Genomic DNA, 23,945 nt, shown 5'->3' with positions numbered 1-23,945 from the left:
ATGTCAGGAGTGCTCTGATGGTGTTTCCTGCTTGGCAGGGTGTTGGACTCGATGGCCCTTGTGGTCTCTTCCAACTCTATGATTCTATGATTCTATGAAACCGCTTCTGGTGCAACAGGACACTGATGGAAACCAGAGCGCATGGAAAAGCCATTTACTGTTGCCCCAGGAGGGATATAAAAATATGTAATACAAAGAAGTACATATGTAATACAAAGAAGTACATATGTAATACAAATATGTAATGCAAAGAAGTACATTTAAAACAGTCACAGTGTAGAAACTGGTCCCAGGGTGGGTGCAAGGGCGGGGGCTGCAGGTACGAAACTTGGTGGACCAGGGAACTGGACAGCAGGTTGATCTTTAAGAGCATACTGGTTTTCTGCATTTGGGGGAAGGGGGCGAAGAGGGGAGATTGTTTAATGCAGGGGTCAGCAAACTTTTTCAGCAGGGGGCCGGTCCACTGTTCCTCAGGCCTTGTGGGGGGCCAGACTATATTTTTTGGGGGGTGAACGAATTCCTATGCCCCACAAATAACCCAGAGGTGCATTTTAAATAAAAGCACACATTCTGCTCATGTAAAAACGCCAGGCAGGCCCCACAAATAACCCAGGAATGCGTTTTAAATAAAAGGACACATTCTACTCATGTAAAAACACACTGATTCCCAGACCGTCCGTGGGCCGGATTGAGAAGGTGACTGGGCCGGATCCGGGCCCTGGGGCTTAGTTTGCCTACCCATGGTTTAATGGGACTGCTTGCAAGACACACAAACAGGGGAAGAAGAATCTATTGCAGCTTAATGGACCACATAGGAAGTGCTGCAAAGAAGGCTCTGGGATTTGGAGAAGGGGCTCTGCTGTTACTCTGTGCTAGAGGAGTACTGCAAAGCATCTCAGATTTGAGGATGTGCGGAGGGGAAATCATTTCCTGCTGAAGAGGTATATTCTCTAAATGGGATTTTGACTGGGGTTCTTTATCCCCCTAGTTTTATGGACTGGGCAGGCCTTTCTTTTTGCTCTGAAAACATTTTTTTTTTTAAAGAAACCACCCGACTCTAGAATGCTATGATTATCTCTAATTGCCCCTCAGGCAGAAAGCAGTATTCAGGTTAGGTTAGGACATTCTTTTTTTTGAGAGAGAGAGAGAAATAATTAAAAACTAAATAAACCACCAGCCCCACCAGCGGGGGTTATGGACACGTGGGCCTGTCCTGTGAAAAGCTATAGTCTTAAATGCACAAATCCAGCCTCTGTGCATAAATAAATCAACAAAGGTCTTGGCATCCTGATAGCAGCTTCACAGCACGGTCCCTCCCTCCCTCCCTCCCTCTCTCTCTCTCTCTCTCTCTCTCTCTCTCTCACACACACACACACACACACACACACACAGGAATGAAGAAATAATTGTGGGTCTGCACCCCTGCAACCTGCCTCCCTCCCTTCTGACTCTTCCTCCGGCTCCGCGCATCTTTCTTTCTATATCTCTTTCTCCCTTTCCACCCACGTCGCCTGCAAAATGCAGTTTTAAAAGCGAGCCCTGAAACGACCCCCTTACACGCTTGGGATGCTGTGGTTGTTGTGAGCGGGTGCTGGGGGCAGAAATAGTTCATTTCCTCGCATAAAGGGTGAGAATAATGGGGGAATAATTCGGGGGTAGCCGCCCAATTCGGTTGTCCTCCCCCGCGCCGCCATCCCCTCCATCCTCATCTCCATCACTCACCAGCCAGCAAGCTCCTCCGAGATCAAGGGGGAGAGGGTGCTCTTTCGTGGGCAGGATCCACCCCACAAGTGATGGCAGGGAGGGAGCTGAGCCTCTCCACCCCAAAAACCAGGGCAGGAGGAGTTTATTCTTCTGCTACCCTCCTCCTCTCTGCAGCACCTGCCGAGCCCCGGTCGTTGCGTCAGGAATTGAGCAAAGCAGGTGTGTGAATTGGGAGAATGGAAAGAGGCAGAGGCGACAAGAACTAATGCATAGCTCTCAAGTTTTCCCTTTTCTTGCGAGGAATCCTATTCGGAATAAGGGAATTTCCCTTTAAAAAGGGAAAGCGTTGACAGCTATGAACTACAGTGGTACCTCGAGTTACATACGCTTCAGGTTACAGGCTCCGCTAACCCAGAAATAGTACCTCGGGTTCAGAACTTTGCTTCAGGATGAGAACAGAAATCGTGCTCCGGCGGCGCGGCAGCAGCAGGAGGCCCCATTAGCTAAAGTGGTGCTTCAGGTTAAGAACAGTTAATCCTGCACTTGAACCCAAATTGATTCAGAAGGACAAAAAAGGCAGAATTTTAATAATACAAATTAAAATCCAGGGAGAGAAAGTGATATTGGTTGGTATTTACGCCCCTAATGATAAAAAAGCAATTTTTTTCAGAAGACTAGAAACAGAACTACTTGAATTTGAAGATCAAAAGATTATATTAATGGGAGACTTAAATGGAGTTCCAACTTTAGACAAAGACAGATCAGCCAGGAAAAAAGAGGGAGGCTCCATTAGCTAAAGTGGTACCTCAGGTTAAGAACAGTTTCAGGTTAAGAACGGACTTCTGGAATGAGTTAAGTAAGTAACCAGAGGTACCACTGTAATGAGTGCTGGAAATGTAAAGAAAGGGAAGGTTTCTTCTAATCTACCACATAGGGTGGACCTGTAAAGAGGTAAAAGGCTTTCTGGGAAATGGTATATAATGAGCTAAAGAAAATGTTTGAAAATTTGTTGTTGTTTAGTCGTGTCCGACTCTTCGTGACCCCATGGACCAGAGCACGCCAGGCACTCCTGTCTTCCACTGCCTCCCACAGTTTGATCAAACTCATGCTGGTAGCTTCGAGAACACTGTCCAACCATCTCGTCCTCTGTCGCCCCCTTCTCCTTGTGCCTTCCCTGGAAAAGACCCTGATGTTGGGAAAGATGGAGGGCACAAGGAGAAGGGGACGAGATGGCTTCATCTTTGGGTGAGGAGCCACTATCCCAGAACGGGTGCCAGGCGTTTTTTTAATGGAGGTACAAGAAGGTTCTGTAACAGCTGCAGGGCAGAGCAGCCGGTGAGAAGTATAATCAGAACAATCATAATCATCTAGAAACCGGTTTGGCTGGACTTATGAAACTCTGCCTCACTAACATATTTTTATAAAACAGAACCAATTCTGTGCTGGAAGTGTAAAGAAGCAGAAGGAACGTTCTTCCACATGTGGTGGACATGCTAAAAAAGCTAAAAAGTGTATTGGGAAAGGATTCGGAGAACATGTTGAAAATACTCCCCCCCGCCCAAACCCCAATCCTCTTTCTTGGGAATAACCCAGACAAGAAATTCCTAGGTGTCAGAAAAGATGATTTATGTATGCAACAACTGCGCCCCATGTTTTGTTAGCCCTAAAATGGAAAGTGAGCAAGGTCCCAACCAAAGAGGACTGACAACCTAAGTTGATATAATATGCAGAGCTCTCAGATTTAACATATAGAATACGTAAGAGCAAGAAGAACATATGTTCAAAGAAGATGGGAAAACGTGTATTCAATATATGGAAAATAACTTTGTATAGCTGAAAATGCTGGCAGCATTAAGATAAATTCAACAGAGTAAATAACTTTTGATGGATGTAAAAGTGGGAAACTGAATTGAATAGTTATAGTAAAAGATGCAGGGATGGATGATAGCTAAAATGAACCATGGAAAGAGAAGAAGGGAAATTATTGGATATTTTAAAGTTTGTAATATGTTTATTTGATGTGTAAGTACCCTTGTTTTCCACCTTCTTGATGTTTCCTGGGAGAGTAAAAGTAAAATGACAGCGCACGTTTTTCTGTTCATCCTGCTAGCAATTTAGGTTACTTAAAATAGTTCTTCAAGTCATCCGCAAACTTTCCCCATTACAATGTCACCTTGGTTCTCAGATGCCTTGGTACTCAAATGCCGAAAACCCGGAAGTAAGTGTTCCGGTTTCCGAACGTTTTTCAGAAGCTGAACGTCCGATGCGGCTGTCGGCTATTGTTTCCGGGGTGCCTGCACCAATCAGAAGCTGCGCCTTGGTTTTTGAAGATTTCGGAAGTCAAATGGAGGTACGTTTTGTAACAGCTGCAGGGCAAGGCAGCGGCTGAGAAGTATAATCAGAACAATCATAATCATCTAGAAACCGGTTTGGTTGGAATCATGAAACTCTGCCTCACTAACAGATTTGGGATCCCGAGATGATGATGATGATAATAATAATAATAATAATAATAATAATAATAATAATAATACTTATGCTTCGCCCATCTGGCCAGGCCTCCCCAGCTGCTCTGGGCAGCTTCCAACAGGTTATTAAAAACACAATAAAAGAGCAAACATTAAAAACTTCCCTAAACAGGGCTGTTTGTGGAACCTGTAGATCAGGGGAAACCAACGTGGTGGGTTCCGCTTGTTGTTAGGCTACGATTCTCATCACCTCCAGCCACAGGATATGCTAGCTGGGGGATGATGGGAGTTGTAGTTCAGCAGCATCTTGAGGGCGCCACATTGGCTTCTTTCTCTGTCAAAGTCTTACAGTGCACCCTCCTCTCCCCTTTTGCCTTATCCTGAGTGATGTGGCACAGCCAAAGGCACTGTATGTTTCCCTTGGCAGTGAGAGCTCCCCGAAGTTCCTGGCTCTGGAAGTCTTGCTCTTGGGTGACAACTGCCTCTCCCATGCCAACGTCATTGTCAGCCTCGCCAACCTCCGCAGGTAAGGAAGACCTCCTGTGCTTACTGTAATAATTTAATAATAGTTTATTCCTTATACCCTGCCCATCTGGCTGGGTTTCCCCAGCCACTCTGGGCAGCTCCCAATAGGATATTAAAAACACGATAAAACATCAAACATTAAAAACTTCCCTAAACAGGGCTGCCTTCAGATGTCTTCTAAAAGTCAGATACTTGTTTATTTCCTTGACATCTGACGGGAGGGCGTTCCACAGGGAGGGCGCCACCACCGAGAAGGCCCTCTGCCTGGTTCCCTGTAGCTTCACTTCTCGCAGGGAAGGAACCACCAGAAGGCCCTCGGGGCTGGACCTAAGTGTCTGGGCTGAATGATGGGGGTGGAGACGCTCCTTCAGGTCTACCTACGAGACCGCCTCTCCTGGTATGCCCCATGGAGGACCTTAAGGTCCACAAATGACAACACTTTGGACATCCTAAGTTGCAAGGTGGTTAACTTGGTCTCAACCAGGGCCAGGGCCTTTTCAGTACTGGCTCCGACTTGGTGGAACGCTCTGTCACAAGAGACCAGGGCCCTGCGGGACTTGACATCTTTCCACAGGGCCTGCAAGACAGAGCTGTTCCGCCTGGCCTTTGGTTTGGACTCAGTCTGACCCTTATGTTTCCCTCCCCTCATGGTTTTGATCTATGGGCTACTATTAAAATGAGGCTGCATTTTAAATTGTATTTTAACCCGTATTTTAAATTCCCCCCCTCCCCATTATGTTTTTATTGTAATTTTACTGGTGTTAGCCGCCCTGAGCCTGGCTCTGGCCAGGGAGGGCAGGGTATAAATAAAAATTTATTACTATTATTATTATTACTGGGTCGAGGCCGTTTAGGGCTTTAAAGGTCAGCACCAACACTTTGAATTGTGCTCGGAAACATACTGGGAGCCAATGTAGGTCTTTCAGGACCAGTGCTACCGTATTTTTCGCTCAATAAGACGCACCAGACCACAAGACGCACCTAGTTTTTGGAGGAGGAAATCCTCAGAAGCCAGAACAGAATTCTGAATCTCAGAAGCCAGAACAGCAAGAGGGATCGCTGCGCAGTGAAAGCAGCAATCCCTCTTGCTGTTCTGGCTTCTGGGATAGCTGCGCAGCCTGCATTCGCTCCATAAGACGCACGCACATTTCCCCTTACTTTTTAGGAGGGAAAAAGTGAGTCTTATAGAGCAAAAAATACAGTCTCGGCGGCCACTCCGTCACCAGTCTAGCTGCCGCATGGTGAAGGCATGCAACTCTCAGCAGCTATCCATGAGCAGAGACACCCACATGCGCAATTTCAACCAGCCTGCCTTCAAACGCGTTCGGTTCAAACTGTTCAGGCGAAATGTGCATAAAATCTTCCTGCATTGCAGGGGTCGAACTAGATGCACCTTGACGTCCCTTCCAACTCTACAATTCTCTGATTCCATAAGATGTGATCGTACCGTATTTGCTATCACATTGTAGTTTTGGTATTCACGTTATCAAATTGTTCTTGAGATCGATTTTGAGATGTATCACTGTTTTTGTTGTTGTAAGTCGCTTTGATTTTTTTGTGGGCAGAAAGTAGCTTGCAAACAAAATGATGGCGGTGCTTTAAGTACCGTATTTTTCGCTCCATAAGACACACTTTTTTCCTCCTAAAAAGGGGAAATGTCTGTGCATCTTATGGAGCGAATGTGTGGTCCCTGGAGCCGAATTGCCCAGGGGCAGAAAGCAGATTGTGCTTTTTTTTTAGGAAGAGGGAAGGGGGTGTTGAAAGGAAGCCGCTGATCAGCAAGCGATCGGGAGGGAGATAAGGGACTCAAGCAATAAAGGAGGCTGCCTGGGAGCGGGGAGGTAAAGACAGCGAACTTGCAAGGAGAGGAGACAGAAAGATTAAAGCAATGAGGAGAGAAATTAGAAGAAAAGGAGGAGCAAAAAACTGCTCCAGCTAAGGAAAAGACACTAAGGCAAACAAGAGGGAAGGGGTTGTTGAAAGGAAGCAGCTGAGCAGCTGATCGGCAAGGGATCGGGAGGGAGATAAGGGACTCTAGAGATAAAGGAGGCTGCCTGGGAAGGGGAAGGAAAAAGCACATGGATCCTCGGGATTTTTGCATTGGGTCACCCCAAATTCTCCATCAAATCGCATAGCATGTCCTTGGCTACAGCCTGCACCAAAAAACCCCGCACCCACTGTTTCATGGGGCTGCAATGGCACAAAAACATGATTATAATGCACGGATCCACATGGATTCTCAGGATTTTTGCATTGGCCTACCCCAAACTCACCGTCAAATCACATATCATGTCTGTGGTCACAGCTTGAACCACCAAAATCATACAGCCTCTGTTTCATTCAGAATTTCCCCCCCTTGTTTTCCTCCTCTAAAAACTAGGTGCGTCTTATGGTCAGGTGCGTCTCATGGAGCGAAAAATACAGTATTTACCAGAAGGCTGCAGATTAAAAGCATTGGTTGGGAGAAGAGATAGAACTCAGTAGCAGAACATCTGCTTGCATGCAGGTCCTTGACTCAGTAGAAGGCAGCTTCTCAACTAAAATTAATTCAGCTTCTTCCTGACGTCACTGCCTTGTTTGCTGCATTATATTCTGCATTATATTATTTTTCTAATGATATATCATCTTATGGTATTACTCTTTTAAAAGGCTGCTGTTATGAGTCATCAAACCTCAGAAATACATATTTCCTTACCTCTCTCGCCCTGACCTAGCCACTGTGATCCACGCGACGGTCACCTCCAGACTGGATTATTGTAACTCGCTCTACGTGGGGCTGCCCTTAAGACTGACCCAGAAACTCCAGCGGGTGCAGAATGCTGCAGCAAGACTCCTTACGGGGTCTTTGCTGCGAGATCACATTCATCCGGTGCTATATCAACTGCACTGGCTCCCGGTGGAGTACAGGATCAGGTTTACGGTGCTGGTTTTAACCTTTAAAGCCCTATACGGCCTAGGACCCTCGTACCTATGGGACCGCCTCTCCTGGTATGCCCCACAGAGAAACTTACGGTCTTCAAATAAAAACATCTTGAAGGTCCCAGGCCACAGAGAAGTTAGGCTGGCCTTAACCAGAGCCAGGGCTTTTTTGGCTGTGGCTCCGACCTGGTGGAACGCTCTGTCACAAGAGACTAGGGCCCTGCGGGACTTGACATCTTTCCGCAGGGCCTGCAAGACAGAGCTGTTCCACCAGGCCTTTGGCCAGGGCACAGCCTGACTCCCTCCCTCGGCAATCTTCGCGGAGCTCTGGCCCAATGGTGGCCAGTGGCTTGAATTTAATTAATTTTATAATGAATGATTTTAGAGTGTTGTTTGTATTGTACTTTTGTATTGTTTTATTGATGTTAGCCGCCCTGAGCCCGGCTTCGGCTGGGGAGGGCGGGATATAAATAAAATTTATTATTATTATTATTATTATTATTATTATTTTCAAAACGGTTTCCGAATTTGGCTGCCCGGTGTACGTTTGTGTTACGCATATCTGTTACTGAGTGTGTTGAGGTCACACAAACCATTACATTTGCGAGAGAGGCAACAGGACTGCTTTGATTCCACTCCCAACCCCATGAACACTTTCACACTGTTTTGACATAAATTTGTTCCTTTTATTGGAGAAAAAAGTCATTTTAGAAAATGGTTGTTCAGAGAAGGGATAGAAGAGATTTTTCAGCATGAATAAAATGCACCAGATGAGACAAAAAAACAGATGGAATGGATTTTAAACCCCTCCTTGTTGTTTTCTTTTAAAAACTCCTGCCGTTGCCTTTGTCCTGAAATACACCCTGGCAGATTTACTCAGCTTCCTTCCCAGGTCTCTCTCCCATCCAATAAAAGGTTTTCTTTAAAAAAAAATTCATTTTCCTTCCACTTGATTGATATATATATAAAAAATCAAAACTTGCTTGCAAATGGACAACGTTGGCTTAATAATGCAAGTCCTGTCTTGAATCCCTAACATAAAAACTAAGAATCCTTTCGCAGCCAGCAGCCAAGACAAAAATTAATTCAGCATAGCTTTTGTGATAAATGCTGCGCGGTGCAGGGCTGCCTCCTAAAGCAGTTGCCAGCTTAAAATAAAAATAATTCTACAGAGGGCTATGCAACCTCCCCACTTCTGAGAGTCCTTAGCAAGTCCACCTTCATAGTAGCAAAGGAACCTGATGGAGCAGGTTGAAGACGTTCTTAAAGCAAGGCAAAGCGAATCCTGGCTGGATCTTTGCGTCTGTTTTGTATGTCTGAAATTTAAAATCTTTTCTCCCCCCCTCTGGAGAGAGACAGAGAAAGGAAGAAAGAACAGAAAGAGAAAGAGAGAAAAAGAGAGAGAGAGATATCTCAGGACAAAAACAGAGGCTAACATTCGTTGCTATTTTGCTTTATTGGCTTAAACTCAGCATGAGCCCAGCGGGTAAGGTGGACGCCGGACGGAGCCTATTTTATCTTCCTCTCTGTGAGCAGGCTGTCGTGAAGCTTGGAGACTTCTGGCTCAAAGGCTTCCATGACTAAGGTGCCGTTGCAGTCGAAGAATTTGGCGATGGACATGGTGAATTCCGCCTCCCTCTGCTGCCTGGTTCTGCCGCTGATGAATGTCATCTTCAGGGTGTATTTGTCGTCAAACCTAGAGAGATGGTTGCAGGAGCAGAGAGAGCTGGAGGTTAAGCCATTTAAGTCCTGGTTGCAGCTGCATTATAGAGCTGAACCTAATAATTCTGATGTTTTATTGTATTTTTAATATTTTGTTGGGAGCCACCCAGAGTGGCTGGGGAAACCCAGCCAGATGGGTGGGGTATAAATTATTATTATTATTAGTCTGGTTAAATGGATCGGAATCTCATTAGATGCCCTGTACTGCTTATCGAGTCCAGCATCCTGTTTTCACAGTGGCCAATCAGGAGACTTTGGGAAATCAGGAGATTTTGGGAATCCTGCAAGCAGGATTCTGATTTCCAGAAACTGGTATTATTGCTATTACTATTATTTGCTAAATTGGTATACCACCCTACGCCTCCAGGTCTCAGGGTGGTTACAACATAAAACCACAATATAAAAAAACACAAAATACATAATGAAAAAACAACCCAATAACGCCCCTCCCCCCCAACACTTTTAATCCGAATAGCACTCAATAACTTGTGATAGTTCAGCCCGACTCTCACTGGGGAAGGCTGAACCACTCCAGGGGCAAAGGGAGAAGGCCAACATGATTTTCCATAAGCAGTTCCCACTGTCCTCATAGAAAATTAGCCAGAGAGAGCAAATCCTAGCTCTGTACGTGGAAGGGATTTTTCTGCATGCAGCGTTCCCTGGGCGAGAGCCTTCTACCTCCAGTTTAGCACCGTGGCGAAGAACAAGCTTTCAGCAGCGTGATCCTGCTAGCCAAGAATTATCCGTTTCAAACTGTCACTATGTTTTCTTAGGGATAATGGTGATCGTGTAGCATGAGCGGGTTTCAAGTGCTTAATCTGAAAAATTAGCGGCGAGGCAGTCTGCAGGGCTGTGAGGGCAACATTTGGCTGCTATACTCTGCGACGGCGAGGTTAAGGTTCCTTTAAGGTCTTACAAGCGCAATACCTCAAGGACAGCCTTTCCATATATAAACCAACCTGGAATCTGCATTCATCACGAGGCCCTTCTTTGTGTGCCTCCTCCATGTGAAGTCCAGAGGGTGGCAACACAGGAACGGGGCCTTTTCTGCAGTGGCTCCCCATTTGCAGAGTGCTCTTCTATATACAGTCGTACCTTGGAGGCCAAACGCCTTGGCTCCCGAATGATCGAAACCCCGAGGCAAGTGTCCAGGTTTTCAAACGATTTTCGGAAGCCAAACGTCCGTCACAGCTTCTGATTGGCTGCAGGACACTCCTGTGGCCAATCGGAAGCTGCGCTTTAGTTTTTGGACGGTTCCAGGAGTCAAACGGACTCCCGGAATGCATTCTGTTCGAAAACCAAGGTACCACTGACCTTTAGGCGCCAGGCAAAAATGTTCCTCTTCAACCAGGCCTTGGGCAGATTAATATTCTATAGCCTTATGAATGTGTCTGTGGGAAGTGGGTGTTATTGTTTGGTTTTACTTAATTTACTCGTTGTTATCCTGTATTTTAAGGGACGTGGGTGGCGCTGTGTGTTAAACCAGAGATACTAGGGCTTGCCGATCAGAAGGTCAGCGGTTCGAATCCTCCCGTGGCTCGGTCCCAGCTCCTGCCAACCTAGCAGTTCGAAAGCACGTCAAAGTGCAAGTAGATAAATAGGTACCTCTCCGGCGGGAAGGTAAGCGGCGTTTCCGTGCGCTACTCTGGTTCGCCAGAAGCGGCTTAGTCCTGCTGGCCACATGACCTGGCAGCTGTACGCCAGCTCCCTCGGCAAGTAGAGTGAGATGAGTGCCGCAACCCCAGAGTCGGCCACGACTGGACCTAATGGTCAGGGGTCCCTTTACCTTTAACCTGTATTTTATTCTGTGAACTGCCCCAATATCTTTTGATGAAGGGCTATATATAAATTTAATAAATAGAATAAGTAAATGAGGTGGCACAGCTGGCAAACGGGAAGAGGGCAGAAATGGGGAACTGAGGATAGCAAGGCACAGCCGTGAATGCTCCGCCGGGGAGACATTACTTCTGCACTGAGGAGCAACATTTGTGACCTGAGCGAACTCTGCGAATTAACTACAGCTGCACCATGTTTGCTTACTGGGCCCAATTCAGGCATAGGCAAACTTGGCCCTCCAGATGTTTGGGGACTACAACTCCCACCATGCCTAGCTAACAGGATCAGTGGTCAGGGATGATGGGAACTGTAGTCTCAAAACATCTGGAGGGCCGAGTTTGTCTATGCCTGGCCTAATTGATTCTGGTCGCCAAGGAAATAGGCAAATCTCAGAACCTCCCCTCCTGTACCTTGGAAACAATGCTCAGCTCCCCACCTCTGGCTTACGCCATTTCAGCTTATGCAGGAACACAGTGTCAGACTACTGGGTCTATCTGGCTCAGTACTGTCTACACTGACAGGCAGCCACTCCCTAGTGTTTCAGACGGGTCCTTGCGAGCCCTGCTAGGAGATGCCTCAGTCTCGGTTCAGTATACCTGAAGGAGCATCTCCACCCCTATCATTCTGCCCGGACACTGAGGTCCAGCTCCGAGGGCCTTCTGGCGGTTCTCTCATTGAGAGAAGTGAGGTTACAGGGAACCAGGCAGAGGGCCTTCTCGGTGGTGGCGCCCGCCCTGTGGGACGCCCTCCCTTCAGATGTGAAGGAAATAAGCAGCTATCTTCTTTTTAAAAGACATCTGAAGGCAGCCCTGTTTAGGGAAGTTTTTAATATTTAATACTGTATTGTTTTTAACACTTGGAAGCCGCCCAGAGTGGCTGGGGAAACTCAACAAGATGGGTGGGGTATAAATAATAAATTATTATTATTATTATTATTATTATTATTATTATTATTATTAGCCAGGCATGTAAGCAGAGATCGTCTGCCTGCAAGACAGGTGCTCTGCCTCTGAGCTGCATGCGCAACATCCAGGGCTGGAAACTTGTGTTTCCTCCAGAAACAAATGACCGGCGAGATTATCAGGGTGCCAAATTCAACAGCCAAAACCAGCCCCTACAGCTGCGGGTTACAAATACAGAAATGGAGAGGATACTCAAAAGCCCTGAACCTCGTTACAAGGTTTCTCCCGGGGTGGGAGGGGAGAGAAGAGGCACGGCAGAGGGCTGGTACCTTTTCAGACTCGAGGAAAGCTGCCAGATGTCATCGGGATCCATTCCAGCTGGATCTTTCCTATGTGCTACCAGGAAGATGCTCTTCTCCTTATACGAGGTATAGATGGTCAAAATCCCCATCATAACAAAATACGTGGGGAGACATTAAGGAAAAGAGAGTCGGTGGCTGGAGACTGGAGCACACGGCGACAGAGTGGCATTAAGAGTCAGCCTGTTATTGTCCTATTAAAAGCCCTATTATTATTATTAAGAGTCAGCCTATTATTGCCCTACTAAAAGCCACATTGTCCAGATCTGAAGATTTTGCAAACGAGGAATACCACCGGGCTCAAGCCCTCTTGACGGGAGCAGCAATAAAACTGCCATATAACTGCCTTACAACTCAACAGGCTCAATTCTATGCTACCAATGGTTCAGGACCTGCTCTCGGACAGGAATGATCAAATTACTTTAACAGTGGCTGAATTTTTGAGTGCTGTCCATGTAGAAACACTGGGCCATTATAAAGAGATTTAGCGGTTCTTAATTGATCGGTGATGCGGTAGTGTTGTATTGTATTATTTATGCAAATTGATTTTCTCTGGAGTTAAAGATCTGACTGGGACAAACCTTGTTATGTTGAGCTCGTATTTTGCACAATTTGTATACGGGGTCTGTTTGGAAAAAATTAAACTGCCAGCGCGTTTGCAAAGCTAAGCAATGGTCCAGTATGGTTTCAAATTGGATGGGAGGATGCCTGCATTTTGGGGGGATTGGACAAGATAACGCTCTGTATCCCTTCCAACACTGCAATCCTATACAAAATCGCAAGAAATCAGAAGGGGGGGTTTCCCAGCAGTGTGGCCCTATCCTCTTGTGTGGACAGGGTTCTGGAGTAAGGTTCCATGTGATTAGGAAGTCATGTATTACTATGACTTTATTGTTGTGATGAATTCATTGTTGTTGATTCAGGTAGGTAGCCGTGTTGGTCTGACGCAGTAGAAATATATTTCAAAAATGTCCAGTAGCAGAGACCAACTAAGTTTGTTCTTGGTATGAGCTTTCGTATGCATGCACACTTCTTCAGATACCTCCAGTATTCTTCAGTATCTGAAGAAGTGTGCATGCAGACGGAAGCTCATACCATGAACAAACTTAAAGGGACCCCTGACCGTTAAGTCCAGTTGCGGACGACTCTGGGGTGGCGGTCTCTAAGGTGCTACTGGACAATTTTTTTATTTTTAATTTATATTTCTTTGTTGTTGTTTGCTTTATATGCCATTGCGTTTGACATTCTAGTGAATATCAATGTACAGTGGTACCTCGGTTTACGAACTTAATCCGTTCCGGAAGTCTGTTCTTAAACTGAAACCGTTCTTAAAACGAGGCACGCTTTCCCTAATGAGGCCTCCCGTCGCCAGTGCCCTTCCACTGTTTGGATTCCATTCTTAGACCGAGGTAAAGTTTGCAAACCGGGACACTACTTCCGGTTTTGCGGAGTTCGTAAACCGAATCGCTCGTAAACAGGGCTGTTCTTAAACCGAGGTACCACTGTATAAGTTGCATCTTCAGCTGAAAATGGGGAAACCACTTGAAGCATCTGTTGTGTCGAGCTGCAGTGGTACCTTGGTTTGCAACCGCTTTGGATTACAATCGTTTTGGATTACAACCACGTCAAACCCGGAAGCGCGTGTCCCTTTTTTTTGGATTGCAACCCATTTTTTTTTTGGATTACAACCAATTTTGGGGGGAGGCCCCATTGGCAAAAGTGCGCCTTGGATTAACAATCTGTTTTGGTTTACAACCGGACCTCCTGAACGGATTATGGTTGTAAACCACGGTACCACTGTATTTCAATTGCTTTTGTTTGATTTGCCCATTGCAAACAGCTGAAAGCCTGTAAATTTTTGATAATAAACCTAATTTGCAATGGGAGTTGAATAATTTTGATTGCAACTGTAGTTCAACCGTTTGCAATGCAGGAATCTTTGCCCAACATGGGGCTCGAACCCACAAACCTGAGATTAAGAGTCCAATGCTCTACCAATTGAGCTATCCCAGGTCTTTCCAAAATTGCACTTTTTATCTTGTGCAAGCGGGATGGGGGCAGCTTTGACAGGCTAGATCTGATTTCGGCAACCAAGCCATGAAGGGGAATGAATGCTTGGGGGAGTCCGAGGCCCCTGCCCACAGAAAAGGATATGATACAACACAGACAGCAAGAACTGGCTTGGATTCGGGGAAGGGGTGAAGGTAATCCCATATTAAAGCCACGATGGCGAAGAGGCAAGAGATTGTGCAGATAACAAGGCGGCCATCTATCAGGCAGAAGTTCTCCACGTACTTGTACTTTTCCAACAGAACCTAGAGGAGCGGAAAGAAGCGCATTTAACAAAAGAAAGAGCAAACCCGATCTAGACCTTGAGGACTCATAGGATCAGAGCGATGGAGAGATACAGGAATTTAGCAAAGTATTCCCCAACAGACTGCTGAGGAGGCTAGCAAGGAGGAGTAACCGAAGCCCGCAAAACCATGAAGGAAATACCCGGCTGTTCCACAAGGGAGGGGAAATGGTACCTTTTTGGCGGAATCGTCCAACGAGTTCTTCACGGCTGAACCATCCCACTTGTCCACTTTTACAGGTTTGTCATCAATCTTCCACTGTGGGGGTAAGGAACAAAAACACAAGCAAGAGTTGCATCAATGAGTGCACCTCAATTATCACAGGTGAAAGCGGTCGCTCATCTTGTGCGTCTGCTAAATTTATAATCATCTCTTCTATATGTCAACAGCAGCGTCTGGTTGGCTCCCAGACCATTTCCAATTCGGGGCCCGATGAATGCTTTCAGCGCATCATGCCTTAAATGTGCAACGCTGACAGCGACGGAATAATTTGTGTTGCAGAGAGGAACACCAGGTGCAGCTTGCCAAAGTCCTCTGCCTGCAATTAAACCTGACGATAAATACACTGGATTAAATCCAACAAGGTCATACTCGAGGGGAGACACACTAAAACCAATGGGCTTAAGTTAGCCATGACTAATGCAAGTCCATTGATTTCAATGGGCTTATCTCGTGTATGACTTAGCTGGATACAGCCCATGTGAAATGTCCATAGTAGTTTCCCCTGCAGTCAGGGGTTGATTGATAGACCTCACATGTCAGGGGGACCCCTATAACACTGACCATTACAACAGGAGACGCCACAGCTCACAGGCAGGCAAATCACAAGTCTTCCCAAGAACCCAGGCTCTAGCACAGGGGTTGGCAAAGTTTTTGTGGCGTGGGCTGGTTCTCCTTCCGGCGCAGAGGATGCGAGCGCAGCTTCCCATTGGCTGCAGGAGCTTCCTGCAGCCAATGGGAAGTCGGCCAGCGTCGTGGAAGGCGGTCCCCGCTCTGCTCTGTGCCAGTTTAGCATGGCACACGGGAGCCGACCGAGCGGGCGCCCATGGGCCGGTTAAATGACTCCCATGGGCTGCTTGTGGCCTATGGGCCTTAGGTTGCCAACCCCTGTTCTAGCATCTCAGGGCCAAACAAGATGTGGTGTTGATGTCTTCAGCCCTGACGCGCTTCATTTTATGCTACAGGGTGGCTGCTTGTGAGCACAGCCAGGTTGGGACCATGCCACACACAGACCGCAGGAAGAAGAGTGGAGCACGACTGTGCTCGGGCAAAGAGTGAAAGCCCCTCTCCCCATGCATAGAGAAAATACGGGGCTAAATGATCCATTTTCCATGTTCAAACAAAAAACTTTTCCCCACATTTGGTTATAAACAGTTGTTAAGATACATATGCTTGTGAAACATTGTAGCAGGAATCAACGCAAGCTTTTGAAAAGATGCATAAGCTTGAAGCATAAGCCCTAGGCTGCAGTAAATGAAGTTTTACTTGCTGTAATGGATAGATTGAAGTTAGTCACGTTCCTCAATTCCTACTCCGAGTGTGACTGAATGGAGCCCTGCTTAATAAAGATACTAAGAGCTAATGTGGCCTAACAGTAAGAGGCTAAGCCATGCCATGAACTTCCTTCCTCCTTCCATTTCTGCAGATTGCTTCCTGTTACTCGCTACAATCCTAAAACAGAGATACACACCATCCCACTTAAAGTACACATCATCCTTCTTGAGACAGCGGGAGCGTTTCAACTGCCCAAGGTTCAAAGGGAATTCTGAATCCATCCCTTTCCAACACGGGAGACAGAAAGCAAGCCTTTTTGTAGAAAATATGATATACCGTATTTTTCGTTCTATAAGACGCACCAGACCACAAGACGCACCTAGTTTTTGGAGGAGGAAAACAAGAAAAAAATAATTCTGAATCTCAGAAGCCAGAACAGCAAGAGGGATCGCTACGCAGTGAAAGCAGCGATCCCTCTTGCTGTTCTAGCTTCTGGGATAGCTGCGCAGCCTGCATTCGCTCCATAAGACGCACACACATTTCCCCTTACTTTTTAGGAGGCAAAAAGTGAGTCTTATAGAGCAAAAAATACGGTAATCCTACATAGGAGGGCAACAATTCAGATTTGTTTAAGACTCTGGAAGTCTAGGGCTGTGCGAGTCTCCTGCCTGAAACCCTAGAGAGCAGCTGCCCATCAGTGTAGGTGATACAGCTCTCACCATCAGAAAGTCGTTCCTGATGTTTAGTCAGGATTCGCCTTTCTTGTCACTTGAAGCCATGGGTTCGAGTCCTACCCTCCAGAGCTGGAGAAGACAAGCTTGCTCCATCTTTCACGTGTCGTCCCTTCATATATTTGACGACAACTAACGCATCTCCTCTCAGTCTCCTCTTTCCCAGGCTAAACATCCCAAGCTCCTTCAACTGTTCCTCATCAGGCTGAGTTTCTAAACCCCTGATTATCTTAGTCACCCTTCCTTGCACACTTTCCAGCTTGTCAATAAGCTTCTTCTTCAGGGAAGTTTTTAACGTAAGACATTTTAATGTATTTTTAATCTTTGTTGGAAGCTGCCCAGTGTGGCTAGGGAAACTCAGCCAGATGGGCGGGCTACAAATAACAAATTATTATTATTATTATTATTATTATTATTATTATTATTATTAAATTGTGCAAAGCAATGCTGCAGGGGAGGGAGAGAACAGCCTCCTCTTCCATGAACATCCCTCTTTCAAAGCCAACGCAGCAGGTGGCCACCAACGACATCAAGGAACACAAGAAGAGTCCTGCAGCTGAGTCAGGCCAAAGGGACACCCCCTAACCCCCCGCCCAGCATCCTGACATAGCAGTGACACGAGAGCTCAGTGGGCAGAGCACAAGGCCGTTGCTCTCAAGGTCGCGGGCTGGAGCCCCACGTTGGGCGAAAGATCCCTGCATTGCAGGGGGCTGGACTAGATGACCCTGGTGGCATTGCAGCCGCCGCACCTCCGTGCTTTTGCTGCCTCCTCCGAAGCCACCCAAATTCCTGGCTAACTCTTGTGGCAGCGAGTTCCACACGCTAACGGTGTGAAGAACCGGGAATTGGGGGAGGGGGAAAGCTGCCTTGTGGTTCCTCTGGGAATGGATGGATGGAGCCCAATAATAATAATAACAATAATAATAATTTATTATTTATACCCCGGCCATCTGGCTGGGTTTCCCCAGCCACTCTGGGCGGCTTCCAACTGAATATTAAAAACAATACAGCATCAGACATTAAAAACTTCCCTAAACAGGGCTGCCTTCAGATGTCTTTTAAAGATAAGATAGCTGCTTATTGCCTTGACATCTGGTGGGAGGGCGTTCCACAGGGCGGGTGCCACCACCAAGAAGGCCCTCTGCCTAGTTCCCTATAACCTCACTTCTCGCAATGAGGGAACCGCCAGAAGGCCCTCGGAGCTGGACCTCAGTGTCCGGGCTTAAGGATGGGGGTGGAGACGCTCCTTCAGGTCTACAGGACCGAGGCCGTTTACGGCTTTCAAAGCCAGCCCCAACACTTTGAATTGTGCTCGGAAACGTTGCTTAGCCTACGGAACTCCCCGCCACTGCCTTCGTCCAGGCGCGCGCGCGTGGTTTTTGTTTTTTGTTTTGCTCCCTCCTCCCTCGCCGAGGCCCTTCCCGCCCGGGTCCCTCGAAGCAGAACGACCACCGCCCGCTTAGCCCGGTCCACCTTGTCCAATATCCCGTTCTTGTTAGCGCCGCCGCCGCCTCCTCCTCCAGCGCCGCCGCCTTTCGCCGCCATCTTGCCTCCTCCTCCCTGCTTAGCGACCTGTTCGCCGCTGATTGGCCGGGAGCGGGAGGAACGGGGCGCGCAAAGGACGGCGGGATTGGTAGTTTAGAATGCGGCGGCGGGCGTGGAGGGAGACAGGCCGGCGCGTGCGCGCGTGCGCATTGGGGGGTTTGCCTGTTTTTTTTTAAAATGGACTGTGGAATTCTGGGAAGAACTAGGCGTGCCCTGCGCGACAATGGCCCGGATTCTCCTTCGCCGCCGCCCCGCGTGGCATTCTGGGAGGCGTAGTTCTCTCCCGGCTTCCGGCTTCCCCGTTACCGTGGCAACCGCGTGGCCGGGCGAGGACATGGGAACCGGGGCCTCCTCGTAAAGGGGGAAGGGAAAGAAGGCGAGCGGGGGGTGGGGTGGGGTCTTGCTCCGGAGGGGGCGGAGTAGCCTGACTGCTGCGGGGCAAAGGCCAGGTAAAGCGTGGTAGAGAATGAAAACAAACCTCTCTTTCTCTTTCTCTGTCCCCGCCTTTCTAGCCCTTGGAGGTCTTCGGCCTCTATGGCTTCCCCACCCCCAATGCTGCCTCACACCTGGACAGGTGACCCCGGACAGGTGAGGGGGTCGGGCTCAGGGTGCAGAGCCCCAGGCCTGCCCTCAATCCCCCCTCAGCTGTGAAGATGGCTGGAGGGGACCAGGCAGAGATGCTGCGCTCTCTCTCATTCTTCCTCAGCAGCCCAAGAGACTACCTCACAGGGGTGCTGTGAAGACAAAATGAGCCAGTCATATCCATCTATCTATTTCCATATCTATCTATTTATCTATATTTCTATTTCTTTACCAGCAACCCAATGGACTACCTCATAGGAGTGCTGTGAAGACTATCTATTTCCATATCTATGTCTATGTTTTCTATTTCTTTCTTAGCAGCCCAAGGGACTACCTCGCAGGAGTGCTGTGGAAATAAAACGGGCCAGCCATATCTATTATCTATCTATAGTTCCATTTCTTTATCCTCAACCCAAAGGACTACCTCGCAGGGGTGCTGTGAAGACAAAATGGGCCAGCCATATCTATCTATCTATCTATCTATCTATCTATCTATCTATCTATCTATCTATCCATCTATCCATCTATCTATCTATCTATCATTTCCCTATATCTATTATATATATATATATTTCGGTTTCTTTCACAGCAGCCCAAGGGACTACATCACAGGAGTGCTGTGGAAATAAAACGGGCCAGCCATATATATATTCCTCTCTCTTCCTTTCTGTTTCTATTTCTCAACAGCCCAAGACACTACCTCACAGGGTTGCTGTGAAGATACAACAGGCCAGTCATTCTCTCATCTATCTATCTATCTATCTATCTTTCTCTCTCTGTCTCTCTCTTTCTATTTCTTTCTCAGCAGTCCCAGGCACTGGGTGGCTGTGAAGCAATGTTGTCACCTTTGTTCTGGGAAAATACAGGACAGGACCATGGGCATAGCTAGCAGATTCAGAGTGAAATGTCTCAACAAGAGTTGTTTTAAATTACTTTCTTTTGATCCCAAGGGCTCAGAAAAATCTGTCAAAATCTTTCTACAATTTCTACTTTTAGTTAAATCTCTTTATTTATTTACTTGATTTAGGTGGGGGCAGCTGCTCCCCCCTGGCTACACCCATGGAGGGGGGGTTCCCCACCTGGTGCTGAAGTGACTTCAAAGCAATCAAGTACAAATTATTGCAGCCAACGGGGTGGCCCCTCTGGAATTTGTCACACACACACACACACACACACACACACAAATGTGTAAATCTGCCTATACTTGGCTACCCAGAACTTAAATACATCCCCTTTTGCACATGCAATTGGAGAGGATCCTTAACTTGGCAGAGAGAGAGAAAGAAATACAGGATGTAGTATTTTACATTGAAATATGGGACAATCCTGTATTACCGTATTTTTCGCCCTATAGGATGCACCGTCCCATAAGGTGCACCTAGTTTTTTGGGGGGGAAATAAAGGGGGGGGGGAATTTATTTTCCCCCCAGGCGCGGGGCTGGGGCGGGGGAAGCCCGAGCTTCCCCCGACCCCAGCCCCCAGAACAGGCAACTCTCCGCAAGCCGCGGGAGCCCGGCGCGGGCTCCCATGGCTTGCGGAGAGCTGCGTGAAGCCTGGAGAGCCTGGTCGGTGCGCACCAACCCCTTTCGCTCTCCAGGCTTCAGCGAAAGCCTGCATTTTTGAAGGGGAAAAAGTGCGTCCTATAAGGCGAAAAATACGGTATGTAAGACAGGTGGCAAGCCTACAGTGTGAAGATAAAATGGGCCAGTCATATCTATATTTCTCTCTCTTTCTGTTTCTTTCTCAGCAGCCTCGCAGGGTTGCTGAGAAGATAAGATGGGATAAGGGAAGGGGCTGGGATCATACCCTAGGACACTGGAGGGTGTGTGAGATGGAAAGGCAAGGATTGTAAGCTCGCAAAATTCTAGTCCTCATGGCAGCTGTGGGGTGCCTGGAAGGTAGAATTGTAGTTGGAGAGGTGTGGGTAGCTCAGTCCGCAGAGCACAAAGAGGGTCGTGGGTTCGAGCCCCTTGTTGGGCAGAAGATTCCTGCATTGCAAGGGGGTTGGGACCAGATCACCCTCAAGGCCCCTTCCGACTACGATCCTATGATTGTGTGAGAGAGAGTGAGAAGGAAGGAGGGAGGGGTGCCTGGCTGATTGCAACTGAAGCAAATGGGAGAGGCTGCATTTTCCCTGTGCAGGTTGCTGACGTGTTGCACCTCCTCAAAAAATAATAATACAGTCATATCTCGGGTTTCAGACGCTTCGGGTTGCGCGATTTCGGGTTGCGCACTGCGCCGAACCCGGAAGTACCGGAACAGGTTACTTCCGGATTTCTGCGCATGTGCAGAAGTGCTAAATCACACTTTGCAATGTGCAGAAGCGCCAATTGCGACCCGAGTGTGCACAGACACGGTGCTGCGGGTTGCGAACCTGCTTCCCGCATGGATCACGTTCGCAATCCGAGTGTCCACTGTAATCAGGACTGGAGGGGGAGGGCAGAGGCAAAGTGTTCAAGTATCCCATGCTTGAGGCAGTGTGGTGTAGTGGTTAGAGTGTCATACTATGACCTAGGAAAGGGGGGGTTCAAAGCCCTACATGGCCACAAAGCTCACTGCCTCTCAGCCTACCCATCCCTGAAGGGTTGTTTTGGGAATTATATGATGAGTGGGAGAAGCATTTTCTCCTTGGAGAAAAATGTGGGATGTAAATGCAATAAGTAAATAAATAATCTTGACATAACATACATAGGAAGCAGATGCCACTGTGGATAGATTTCTGCAGGCCGAGCAGTTGCTGGGCCCCTGAGCTACGGCCATTCCTCTTCCTGCCCCCCATTATATGCTGAAAAATAAAGCCCTGCATTTAAGGACCCAGCATGGAGGACATAATGCTGTCTCCGAGAGCAGACCATTGCTTTTCTTTCAAGGAATGAATGGCAACCATTGATTTGCAACGGGAGGAAGTCGCAGCGTGTCCTGCAGAAACACTGATCCTGGCCTGCTTTGACCCCAGTTATCAAGAATCAGCTCTGCTCCTGTCTGTGCAGCCTCCAGCTCCTGAACTCTGTTTCCAGCACTAAAGCTGTGGTGTGAAGTTTAAGGAACGGGATTTTATGTGAAGATTCCTACAGCATTTCTTAAGGTACGAAATCTGGAACAGTCCTCTGCCTGTCCCTGCAATAATAATAATAATAATAATAATAATAATAATAATAATAATAATAATAATTTATTTATATCCCACTCTCCCCAGCCAAAGCTGGGCTCAGAGTGGCTAACAACAGCAAAAATAGCACAGTTTACATAAAATTACAGTCAATTAATTGAAATACATTCTAAAATCAATTCATTCTAAAATCAATTCAGAATCAAATTAATCACAACCATTGGGCTAGAGTTCTATGAGGTTTACAGAAGGAGGGGGTCAGACTGTGCCTTGGCCAAAGGCCTGGTGGAACAGTTCTGTCTTTCAGGCCCTGCGGAAAGATGTCAAGTCCCGCAGGGCCCTTGTCTCTTGTGACAGAGCGTTCCACCAAGTTGGGGCCAGTGCTGAAAAGGCCCTGGCTCTGGTTGAGGCCAGCCTAACCTCTCTGTGGCCCGGGATCTCCAATATGTTTTTATTTGAAGACTGTAAGGTCCTCTGTGGGGCATACCAGGAGAGGCGGTCCCGTAGGTATGGGGGTTCTAGACCATATAGGGCTTTCAAGGTTAAAACCAGCACCTTAAACCTGATCCTGTACTCCACTGGGAGCCAGTGCAGCTGGTATAGCACCTGGTGACTGGCCCAAGGTCACACACCCAGCAAGCTTCATCATGGCCGAGTAGGGATTCGAATCCTGGTCCCCCAGGTCTTAGTCTGATGCTCTAACCACTACACCACACTGGCTCTCACACAGGGGCATACGGAAGGGGATGAGCCTTCAGCGTACCACCGCCGTGCCTTCGCGGAAAGATGGGGTGCTAATCTGATAAAACCCAAACCATTAAGACGTGATTTCTGGGGGTCAGCCCGCGACTTCTAAACAAACGAGGCTGAACTTTGCGATGCTCCTGGCTATACCTCACGTCCCCTGCCATGGTTCCTCCTCGTTCCGTTGCTGGTGCAAGGCAACGGTGAAGAGAAGGTCTTTTCTTGTAGGTGTTCTCTGGGAACGTTGCACCATGGCTGCAGCTTGATGTTAACCCTCACGTCCCCATGTGTCACCCGCATCGCTGACTTTCCTCACTGCCGCGATGCCATGGTGCTTGCTGGGCTCTGCCCCTCTGCAGAGGGGCCTGGCGGGAAGGGGGCCTTTGTGTTGTGTCACAGAAGCAAGGCTGCTTTGCTCAGCAAAGACATCACGGGGGTTTACTTAGAGCAGCAGCAAGTCCATAGAAGTAGCAAGCCCTTATGATGGGGCTTCTGTAGAGGTCAAAAGAGATGTAATATTCTGCTTCCGGCCACAAGGACTGTTCTGTTTCCAGTATCAGAGGCCATATGTTGTTGAATCCCAGTTGCTTGGAATCGCAAGTGGGCAGAGGTCCATTATACCCAGTTCCTACTGGTGCTGCTGTGGTCTAAACCACCGAGCCTCTTGGGCTTGCTGATCAGAAGGTTGGCGGTTTGAATCCGCGCAACAGAGTGAGCTCCCGTTGCTCTATCCCAGCTTCTGCCAACCTAGCAGTTCGAAAGCACGCCAGTACAAGTAGATTAATAGGTACCACTGTGACGGGAAGGGTGCGTTTCTGTGCACCCTGGCACTCATCACGGTCCTCCGTGCACCAGAAGCGGTTTAGTCCTGCTGGCCACATAACCTGGAAAGCTGTCTGTAGACAAACGCCGGCTCCCTTGGCCTGAAGCAAGATGAGCGCTGCAACCCCA

At 47.7% G+C, this 23,945-nt stretch overlaps 4 protein-coding genes across 7 annotated transcripts in view; 2 read left to right on the top strand and 2 right to left on the bottom strand.

Annotated features, from left to right (window-relative positions):
- The window catches only part of POLD3 (DNA polymerase delta 3, accessory subunit), a 240,208-nt gene that overhangs the window by 29,276 nt on the left and 186,987 nt on the right, over positions 1-23,945 (bottom strand). The window lies entirely within an intron of this gene.
- Positions 1-23,945, top strand: part of PPME1 (protein phosphatase methylesterase 1) — a 252,123-nt gene that overhangs the window by 133,066 nt on the left and 95,112 nt on the right. The gene's annotated exons all lie outside the window — the stretch shown is intronic.
- SPCS2 (signal peptidase complex subunit 2) lies at positions 9,054-23,323 on the bottom strand. 2 transcript variants are annotated; one of them, XM_053385116.1, is made up of 5 exons: positions 23,145-23,323; positions 14,964-15,047; positions 14,591-14,750; positions 12,406-12,541; positions 9,054-9,312 (listed from the first exon to the last, which is right to left on the bottom strand). In XM_053385116.1, exons 1-5 carry the CDS (start codon positions 23,292-23,294, stop codon positions 9,126-9,128), a joined length of 717 nt encoding a protein of 238 aa, XP_053241091.1. In that variant the 5' UTR covers positions 23,295-23,323; the 3' UTR covers positions 9,054-9,125. The 2 variants fall into 2 exon arrangements, with proteins under 2 accessions (XP_053241091.1, XP_053241093.1); XM_053385118.1 differs by lacking the exon at positions 23,145-23,323 and adding an exon at positions 18,488-18,610 and having other exon boundaries at positions 12,406-12,539; positions 14,589-14,750.
- XRRA1 (X-ray radiation resistance associated 1) overlaps positions 18,897-23,945 on the top strand; it is a 41,776-nt gene continuing 36,727 nt past the window's right edge. Inside the window, exons 1-2 of one of the 3 annotated variants that reach the window (XM_053385058.1) lie at positions 18,897-19,008; positions 22,132-22,226. The gene's annotated coding sequence lies outside the window, so the exon portion shown is untranslated. Of the gene's footprint in view, positions 19,009-22,011; positions 22,227-23,945 lie in introns of all 3 variants that reach the window. The other 2 variants (XM_053385057.1, XM_053385059.1) reach the window with 2 other exon arrangements.

The sequence above is a fragment of the Podarcis raffonei genome, chromosome 4 (genome assembly GCF_027172205.1).
Source record: "Podarcis raffonei isolate rPodRaf1 chromosome 4, rPodRaf1.pri, whole genome shotgun sequence".
Taxonomy (NCBI): domain Eukaryota; kingdom Metazoa; phylum Chordata; class Lepidosauria; order Squamata; family Lacertidae; genus Podarcis; species Podarcis raffonei.
This window is presented reverse-complemented; position numbering and strand designations above follow the sequence as displayed.